At 29.2% G+C, this 11,434-nt stretch overlaps 1 protein-coding gene across 1 annotated transcript; it reads right to left on the minus strand.

The window, feature by feature from the left end:
* Positions 1–746: 746 nt before the first annotated feature.
* LOC130503583 (monothiol glutaredoxin-S10-like) lies at positions 747–1,306 on the minus strand. Its single transcript, XM_056998201.1, has one exon. It carries the CDS (start codon positions 1,216–1,218, stop codon positions 910–912), a length of 309 nt encoding a protein of 102 aa, XP_056854181.1. The 5' UTR covers positions 1,219–1,306; the 3' UTR covers positions 747–909.
* Between the last annotated feature and the right edge of the window lie 10,128 nt (positions 1,307–11,434).

Consider the following 11,434-nt stretch of genomic DNA (forward strand, 5'->3'; position numbering starts at 1 on the left):
TCATGTCGTACTCAACAAGTTTTGTAGGTACTGAGTTCGATGCCCCATCTCTTTTTTACTACTTTTCTTTTTTATTCCTTACTTTTTTTAACAAACCATTTAATTAAGTAAACCTTAGTTATTCCTTACCTTTTCTAACAACATTTGGCATATTCTATCACATATATTATTAAATAATCCATTTAATTAAACAAATTTTAGTTATATTTTCAAAGTAGACGTCTTCTTCCATTTTTGTTTTCTAGGTTTTTTTTCTTCTTTAAGAATAATTTATTAATGATCAAAGTAATCATCTATCTCTCTTCTGTTTCTTTTTTATAAAATAGCTTTGTACAAGATATTTATTATAACAAAAGATTTAAATTATCAGTTCTCAATTTCTACATTTTAAAGAAAAAAAAAGATGTTGATGTTAATTTAATTTTTTCATATGTTGCTGTATCATACAATTTATGTTCTTTATTTATAAAAATATTACAAAAATAAGATTAGTAATCAACTTCTCTTAAATATTTTAGTTAATCAAATTTCATCAATAACATCATTATTTTCTCAATAATATGATTCTTTCTCTCTGTATTTTATTTTTTTGTTAACAAATTAGGATTTAATAGTGTATTGCATTATTTTGATTACATACTTGTACTTAAAATGCAGTTAACTTTTTTGATATATTTATTATTTAAGGGCATAATTTTTTTGTACGTTTTAGGCGCCATTTAAATCCGGACCGGCACTGGTCATAGTTAATCATTAAATCGACTTCCACAAAGACATAACAACCAAATACAAAGCAGCTCTTCACATATGCTTTCATTAACCGTGCATAAAGTGAAGAATTTAAGCTTTAAAAGATCAAAGTACATATGTATATATAACTCTCAAGAACACATGAGATGAACTAAAGTACTAAAGCCACAGGGCACCAGCTTCCTTGAGTAACCTTTTCAATGACCCATCAAGATGTAGAGTCATGACGGTATTAGCCGTACCAACGAATTTCCCTCCAACGAAAACTGCGGGAACTGGAGGGCTGCATCCTAACCGGGCCAAAGACCATTCGATGTCTTTACCGTACATTTCCTGATCGATCTCGACGATCGCAGGGCTTACTCCTTGCTCATAAAACAGCCGTTTAATTGAATGAGACATGCAGCACGTACTCTTGCTAAATATCACCACTGCACTTTGTGACGCCATTCTTGCTACCACATCCATTTGTATAGTAATATTCCTTTATTATGTATATATGTTCTTTTTATTGCTTGGAAATTTTGTTTTGATGGTTTGTTTTGGAGAAGTGAGTCTTGGAACTCTATATATACAAGTACCTGCATGTTTTCTAAATGAACAGTAGAGGCATTTTCGATTAGTGATGGGCCAATGCAAAATATGGAGAATCTTATTTGGGAAGTTGGATTGTGGCTGTGGATAAGAGAAGCATATGATAAGATGCTCGAGAGTTGAAAAATCTAAGTAAGATAGTGTACATCAGTATAGAGATAAATATGCATGTTGTATCTTGTGATGATGCATGAAGAGAAATTCCGATATTACATGTTAAGAGAATGTCAACTTTGCATTGATTCGCATTGATAATTACTTTTATGCTGCAGGGCGATCACGTAGCTACTCGTGTTATATTATGAGCTACGAAGAAGCATTTATAGGACCATAACCGCATAAAGGCTAATTAAATAATCCCCTAAAAAGGCGACCAGCTTATATTTTCTTTAGACTCGTGATGAACTATACAAAACAACACTAAACCATTGCTTAATTAGGATTATGTTTTAATGCCAAACTTACATTCTTCTTAGACTCTTGACCTTGTATATACTACTCCAAGCATACATTCTCTATAGAATTAAACCTTATGTTATCTCATACTAGTGCACTTCCATCAGAAGAATTGTTCAATGGGTTTTACGACTAAAAGTTGAGTAAATTTCCAAAAGTAAAAATTTGAACTAAAATATATAATATACATGAAGAATCTCTTTGACGCATGTAAACCATCATATGTAGATCTCTCACCTCTGGATTGCTTTTACAAGTTCACTCTTTGTCTCATTCCCAATCATTGTATGTCACAGAATACGTCGAATGTAAGTTCTTAGACCCAACATAATTAACTATACCTTGTTTTCTTTTTCAGTTTTATGTTTTTACCTAGTTAAGTTATCTAAAATATGAAAGAAGCGTCGAGCAATTCTGAAAACAGTATATTATTGTTTTCAAGCTTTCCAGTTTTCATTTTTATGAAATTTAATATTAGTGAACGAACACATACATCCGTTTCTCTTCCAAAAAAAATGATCTACTTGATTATTTTTTTGTAACAGATCTACTTGGTTTTTTCTTTCTTATGTTTTCTTTCAATATAGTAAGTTTGACCCTTAGTTTAATTATCTAGCTAAAAATTAGGTGAAAAGTTGCATCTATCAATGCAAGCTTTCCGTTCGGACCGATCAACATCACGGATAAGCATTAAGCAGACCTTCTCTGAGGACAGAAACGTATCTCCTAGCCCACTATTTCTTGCTGTTTGTAATCTATGCGCATGTGTTTTAGTTTAGTTTATCGTTTGATTTATCATTCGGAGTTTGTCTTTCACTTTTGATCTTCATCTTGTTGTATTTGGAAATGATGTCTCTCTTGGAGGGAAGAAAAGATGACTAAAAGAAGGCTATTAAAAAAAAAAAAATCAATGCATGCATTGGCAAGCTTGAGAAGAAAAAATTAATATACTTGACTAAATTGGTGAAGATATGTTCGGATATTATATATGTACAAACATTAAGATGACAAAGTATAGTATTATATATGGTAAATAGAAAATGAACGACAAATATCAGTGTCACTTCTCCACTTTAATATTCTCTTAAATATGTCATTCATCCCTTTTTCCCAGTTTTCTTTTATCTAGTTCAGAAAATTCGTATGGACTTTAATAAGTAGATCATCGATAATTATGAACTATAGTTATGACATATTATGTCATTATTAGATTCAGGATCAAGAATTTAATCATTACTGTTAAGGTTTTTTATTTTGGGTATTTAGTTTGTACACTTTGTTTAATGATGGGGGCAACGTTAGAAAGGAAAAATCTTATATTGGGAAGTTAGATTGTGGATAAGGGATGTAAATGAGATGATGCTCGAGTTATAGAGATTGATATGGATATATGCATGAAGAGAAAAATTCCAGTATCATGGGGATCAGTATTACGTGTTAAGGGAATGCCAACTTTGCAATTTTTATCATCCATCATCACTTTCGTGCCTATGCAGAATATACGTAGGCAAGCATGATTCATGATAAACGATGAACACATCTCCATAGCTACTAGTAGGCCTCGGTACATATATCCATAACGAAGAATAACGAAGAACTGAACCATTTGAATACTCAGAAAGATGGTTTATCTGTGAACTGCACTTTTTTTTATAGATTAGTCTGGACTTCTTCATGAGCCTGGGATACCCCCAATTTAATCAGAAAAAAGAATAACGAAGAACTGAACCAAAAAAAAAGTTCAGTTTAGGTTTATATCATATCAGTTATTTAAGCGGATCATATATTTTTAAAACTAAAAAATTAAAACAGAACTGAAACTGAACCAAACATCAAATAGATATCTGAATTTCAATAATATATTTTATATACTTATAAATATCGACTATACCAAATTTTTAAGTAATCAAATAATTAAAATATTATTTATAAACCGAAATACAGAAAAAACGAATAATCATAATTTTTTTTATCCATATAATTACTAAATTTATCTAACTTTTTGTCAAAACCTGCAAAACTGATATTTAATTTAAAGTTCCAATTTTTATTTATAACCCGAATTAACCAAAAACTGTAACCAAACCAGATCCAAAATTATTTACGATAATAATTTGTTTCTAATTTTGTTATCCGGAACAAATCGAAAACCAAAATAGCTGAATTGTATCAAAATTTTCAACTACTTCAACGGATCCTAATTTTTTAAAACCAAAAGAACCTAACAAGGATCCACTTAAATAAACCCCAAAAAGTTTACCACCTTTTACTTATTTTTCGAAAAATTTGATCAGACTTTAATTAGACTTTACAATTTACAATGCAATTTCCCTTTTTAATACATGTATATTTCTTTATTTTTATTAATATATGTATATATATTTTTATTTTATTAGTAGTGTATACAATTTTTTTGAAATAAATTTCGGCATACAAATTTGACTATAAAATAGTTAAATTACTGATATTAGAGTAAGCTCAAATTGACTTTGCGTTCACACTCCATGCACGCTTTCAGTGATGTCAATCAATCTGGTTTTGTAATTGCAGTTTTCTGTTCGTAATGTTTTTTTCTTTTTTTTGTTTGTTGAGAAAAGGGCTTTTTACTGTTCGTAATGTTTTTGCTTTTTCTTTTTAGTTAAAGTTCGTTTTACATAGAGAACCCAAAAAGACTTAACAATAATGCAACGGGGCACAAAAATTCGTTGTGGCTATTGAGATATCAACGGAGCCAAATAGAATAACCAGAAACTGTACGCCGGTGCAATTGGCGACATGACCGTTTATTTTTATAGGGTTTTTTTTTTGACAAAGATTTTAAATTTTTTATAGGGTTTTTTTTATAGGGTTGGTAAAACATCTTTATATTTAATTTGATTTATTATCTGTTTTAAAACCTGAAATTTGGATATTCATAATTCTGCAAAGCAAAACATATACTCGTTTCACATATAATATATGTAATATCAATAAAAGTAATATATTGTAATATCATAAAATGTAAATTAAATTACAAATACTAACATCCAACCACAAATTAACAGTGTTTTGAAAATTGGACATGACCGGTCGATCGAACCGGTTTGACCATGACTTGTTGAAAAAGTCGAATCCGGTTCAGTTTAAAATCCGGATTCGAGAATAACCAGTAAACCCGATAATCCAAGTCAACTTCAAATCCCGGTTCTAAAAAATAAACATATAATTAATATTTTTTCAATTATTATAAAATTTAAATATTTCATAATCAAATTTTAACTATCACTATTTAATTAATTGTTTATTCAATTATATTTTATCAAAAAAATGTTAAAATGTTAAAAATAGTTTTTGTTCTTATATACTACTATTATTTTGACATATTCATAAAATTTGAAACTTTAGTTGTGAGAATAAATAAATACAGTAACTTAAACTGTTAATCATTTAGTTGTATTAGTTTCACTTTACATAGTATTCTCTGGTTTAATATATAATAGTTATATTTATCTTTATTATTTATTTATTTTTTCTAGTTAATAAAAGAGAACATATAACGTAATATATGTAAAACTGCATTTTCGGTTCATATAGTGTAAATATATAATTATTTATATTTAACTTTTAAAAATAGAAACGACCAATATGATTGATCCAATCAGTCAATCAGTAGCTATACTGAATTGGTATCTTGTACATTTTTCAAAACATTACAAATCAATTATTTAGATAAACTAGATCGAATCACAAATAATTCCAATGTTCTGGATATCCGCTTCACGTCCACGGCTAATTTTTAGGCATAAATGCGTCATGTTCCTCGAGTAGCAACTATTGGTTTTGCGTACCACAATCACTCTCGGTACATAGTAAAATTCGAATTTTCCATCATTGTTTTAATCTCCTTTCAGTTTTGACCGCAACCATTGATGATTAACTTTGCAATCTGTTAGTATCAAACAAAATTAATATTTCATCAAGTGATGGAAAAATAAAATGGCAAGTATTTAGGATAATTATGCCTATCAGTCTCTAATGAGGATAATTTCTCCTTATCTTGGTCCTCTAAACTATGAGTAGTTTTATTAGCTTAATGATTATTTTAATGTGTCTAGACAAACACACCTTAATAAAATTATTTACAACTAACAATCTTAATATATATGTTTAGATGATATAGAGATCAAAAATTTACTTTTTACTTTTTGTACTACTATATTATTTCTTAGAATTTGATGTACTATACACATTCTCACTTTGATTCGAGCAGGACTATTTATCTGAATCAGATACTTATTTGGATGCAAACGATCTATTGATGATTAATAGTAGGGATGTCAATTGGACATCATGTCCATGTCCATGGTTCACCCATCTAATAGTAGTAGGATGATCTTAAAGGACTAATTCGTTTTACTCATCATTGCTTTGAATCGAAACTAATGCTGATGATATCATTAAAACGGATGTAACCGAAACCGTTGATCGATGATTAGTTATATTCTAATAGGATCAGTCCAAATAATATCATCACAAAACTAGTGGACGAACTTTGAGACCTCCTCAAGCATAGATCGTTGTCATATACATGCATGACACATCTCTATAATATACTGCTTAAGTTTCTCTTTACACGCCAAGTTCCTTTCCGTCTTCTTGTATGATTTTACATATATTCCTTCAAAAAAGGACCTTACTTCAATGATCACGTACTCAAAAGCTATATGATTTTCATCTTATTGTTTTTTAAAATAAAAACTATTTCTTCCGCTTCAAAATAGATAATATTTTAGATGATTGTTGTTGTTTTATAATAGATTGTTTTCACATATCTAGATAACTTTCACTTTATCAAAAACTGTGTAATCAATTATATTTTTACTGTTGTTTATAATTAAATAAATTAGTTTTAAATTATATTTTAAATTATTTGATTTACATAAAGTAAATTTCTTAATATGTGTATAAAAAGCCAAAATTTCATTTATTATAAAACATAAGGAGTATATAATTTTAAAGTTAACATTTTGCTATCTGAAATCCACTTGTGTATCGGGGGACCAATGTTAAAAACACTTGAATTTGATACATTTTCTAAACTTTGGTCATCATTCCAAATAGGCTTAGTATTTAATATCCAGGATCCATTATCTAATCCGGGATCCGCTTTGATATGATCCAAACAATGAATATCTAGGAGTCCAGATCCGGATAGTGATTCTTTTTAAGATCTGGCAGATCCGGATAGTAAAACTTTAGATACGGATATCCGAATTGGGATCCAGACCTATTATATATTTAGAATATAATTATATATATGCATACCATATATAATTTTCATAAAAATAACTAAAATTTTAGTTTTATTAAATTTTAATAATTTTTTTTAATTTGTTTTTTAAATTTTTAATTTTAAATAGATTAAATAAATGGTTAATTAGTTAGTTTTAATTTAAATTTCAATTTCCAATTTTTTTTAAGAAAAATATTCAGATCCAGATATCCGCGGATATACGGATTCTAGTCCGGATATCATAACCCCAGATATCCGGAAGGTTCAAATCTAAATTCAGATAGCAATTTTAAGAATATGGTAAATCTGGATTCGGATATCTTAAACTACTCCGGATATCTGATTCGTCCCACTCCTAACTCCAAATCTCTAGATGATAAGTTGTTGGTTAGGAGGATTTTTCTTTTTCTGAGCACTTTTTTAACGTCGGAAACAATATGTTGTTAAGGATTTTCTGAAGTCTACATTCTTACACAAATCCATATCACTGTCTTGAATGACTCCAAAAATGTTCCAAGTAATTGAACAATGATGCATTAATTAATTTTCATATCCAGCAAATTATTTCATATATATAAGAAATACAATAACGATGACATATACACACATATATTCCTGGATTCTATATGTTGGAATAAGATGAAGGAATATGATGACATATTGAGAGTAGCGTGACCACTCATGAATGGACCATTTTTGATAAAGCGATCGATTCTCCCAAAGATAAAACATAGATCACCACTTGTCACAGATTCATCACCGTTTTGCCGTCCCCAAATTAAGCCAAATTAACTCAATTAGGTTCCCACGTCTCTATTTCTTTTTGTATTAATAATATAATTTTATATTTTTATTCTTAATTTGTTGAAGAAACAAATCAGAAAGTATAATTTAGTTTTTTTCTCTTATACAAAATTTTGTAGATTATATTTATACTTATAATAATGAGTCCATAGTTTCCGTAAAAAAATTCTAATTATTTGACCATCTCCAAACTAACATCAAAAAATCAAGTTTGGTATAATTTCAGCTACAACAAAACACTAAAATTAACATCATCTCATTAAATTTGGGGTGATATGAATAGTGTTACACCAAATTTAGTGTAATACTATATTATTCATCACACCAGATTTTTAAAATGCATATTTTATTATGTTTCATTTAATATAGTTCAATTGCTATCAAATTTGTAATTAAAATATTATTTTCATTTTTATTTATTTTCATATGATTATTTTTTTTATTAATTTTCAAAATAAATCACTAAATAACTATTATCATTTATCACTTACAAATAATAAAAATATAAAGAATAATCTAAATGTGATAAAATAATTATTTATCAATAATATCAGTAATATATATTATTACTTTTGGTATAAAATTTGGTATTATTGGAGATGACAAAAAATTATAAGACCAAGACACTAAATTTGATGTAATTTCAATATCAAATTTGATGTCATTGTTGGAAATTTTCTTGGGATGTTCGGTATTTATATCCAAAATAGTTTGATGTATTCTTTTGGTCAACCGTTTTTTTGAATTCAAATAACTTAAAATACAGAACTTTCAACGTTCATACATTCAAAGCCAATTTTTACCAAAGAATCAGCCTGAACATTATCAATGGCAATGGGTCGAACCATCAATCTCCAGGTACCATCTCTTCAACTTGGCAAGGTTTTGTTTTGTTTTGTTTTGTTTTAGGACTTTGTTAATCTGAAAGAGAACAAAAGGTAAAGACTTGGACTCAATCACACACGCATGAAATGAAAGGGTTGCTTATGTTGAGATCAAACTTTTGAGAAGCCTACATGGTTGCTTTAAGTCTGAAGCTTTGTTTTTTTAGCTCTTGATCTCAGCAGTGCCTCCAAATGCTTGGTAAACTAGTTTACTTCTTCTTCTCCCTTGTATGTGTTCCTTCTTGTTATGTTAAAGATAATTCTCAGTATCGATTGTGTTTGTTTATGGATTGTTGATTTTCTCTGTATTCATGACAACTTTTATTGCAATCTAAGTCGCTAAGACGTGTTGGGGGCAATTAACCATATGGTAATCACTAATCCACAAACCTCTATTGTTTTTACTGAGTTACTTTTGTTTTAGAACTTGGCTGTTGTTCACTTGCACGCAAACGGGCTCTTTGGAAACAATAATGTTCACACATTAACTAAGTTGTTTGGTGCCTCAGATTTTAAGGATGTTTTTTTCTCTCTGGTTTATGTATGTAGTCTCATATGCGTTAGAGAATAAGAACGCCATCCTCATGGACGAAGTACTGAAACTCCTCAAGGCGAATGACCTGCTGCCTCTACAACCCGGTACAAAGGATTTAGTCCACTGATAGATCTATTAGCCAAAGTACTCTTAAAGAAATTCTGCAAGACCACATCTCATGTACTTACATGGATTTTCTTGTTCTATAGATGAGGTTTTTCAAAACCACTGAATAACTTGAATCTGAAATGCTCTTGAGATATGTGATATGCCTTACTTTGGTGTTTTTTAGATATCCCAACTTTCCATGTTGCATTTATCTATAGACTATAGTTATTGCATTATCTATCATATAGATTATAGATATCACAACTAATTAGATGCCACCTGCTTACTGTTTTCTGCTAGGACATAAACCTTGATGAGAAGAAGTCAGCACTTGAGGCTGAACTCAAGAAGCTGGTTAACGAGTGGCCGCTGTATGTTCTGAAAGCATCAAAACAAAGAAGATAACAATATAGAATTTTTCTTTTGAAATGAATTCATTTTGTTCATACTGGAAACCAAAAGATTATAACCTAAGCAATGTCTGTATTCATGTTAATAAACAGACTGTAGCAGCTTCACTTAAATCTGACATCCCTGCAATGGTCTTAGGGGAACAAGATCTATTAGCTGGACTCTAAATCTCTAATGGTGAAAATTTGGTCTAGTTTAGTTTATTAATTAGTGGTTGCGTTTTGAAAATATTTCATTTATTTGTTTCTTCAAGATGAGTAAATGAAATATTTTCAAAACGCAACCACTAATTATCTTGAAGAAACAAATAAACTAGACCAAATAAACTGGACCTAATTATCTCGGTTTTCTCTCTTTTCTTTGTTTTCTTAATTTTACATATGAAATAGACGAAAGACAAGTTTTTTAAAAAAAGATTGCACAATTTTTGCTCAATGCAAAAAAAAATGACCGACGATAAAACCACAAACCTCGACAAACAAAAATCCACCATTTTTTATTACGGGTTAGATCCAAAGATTGAGAATTAATCAGATCTCAAAAATTCAACAAATGAAATTAAGAGAAAAGAAACAAAACTCGATAATTAGTATTAGCTGCGAGACTTCCTTCCAATCGTACATAGAGATTAACAAACATTTTAAGAAATGTTGATCATAAACATAAGTCTCATTACAAAAACTAAAAGCAACTACAGTTTATCCTTCACAAATTTGTTCCATGGAATAAGTCTATCCGATGCTGCTTTGAGTTCTGGAGCAATCCTGTGATCCTATTTGTAAGCTAAGATTACATGGAAACCCAGTTTCTTTGCTTCGCAAATAACACCGATAAAATCGATATCTCTCGTCATCAGCAATATGTTTCCTGGCTCGTTTACTTGAAGAGGCATTTTTCCATTCTTGCTCTCATCTCCACAATCAGTGCTTTGTTAGATGTGTCTTTCTCATCATCTGGAAAAAAAAACCAATTTTGATTATCATTTTTTAACAATAATATTCATAAACCACACATATATTTTTGAACCATCAGAAACATTAAACATACCTATTTTCACCTTGTGAATAAGTTTCAGTTTTGATACTTTTAACAAGTATGTAGTTCTGTTTAAATATCTTCTATCACCAACTCCAACAACTTCTTCCAAAGAGCCCATAAATTTCTATTTTTAAGATACATTTTGATATTTGGTATGACCGCTTTATAGTGCTCTTCTTTTGTGAATGTATCAGGAACAGGACAATTTTTATAATCCCAAAATCCAAATGTTTTATTTTTTCTGTAATCAAAGGGTGTGTTAGAAAAATAGAAAATAAATATATTAGTGCATAAAAGTTAAATATAGTTTTAATAATTAAAAAAATGTTTTTGATACTTACGTTAAAATTAAAATATGGAAACTCTAGAGAAATGATCCGGATAACATTGGCTTTGATTTTACTACCCCTATTATTTGTTTTCTCTCTTTTCTTTGTTTTCTTAATTTTTTTTACGTAGAACATGTATTCTAAACATATTAGATTCAATGAAAAAGTAGATTATGTTTTCTACTATATAGAATGTCGATTCTATTTTTTTAGAACAAAATATGAAATTATGATTTAAACATTTTTAGAACTG

Source organism: Raphanus sativus, unplaced genomic scaffold (assembly GCF_000801105.2).
Source record: "Raphanus sativus cultivar WK10039 unplaced genomic scaffold, ASM80110v3 Scaffold1028, whole genome shotgun sequence".
NCBI lineage: Eukaryota > Viridiplantae > Streptophyta > Magnoliopsida > Brassicales > Brassicaceae > Raphanus > Raphanus sativus.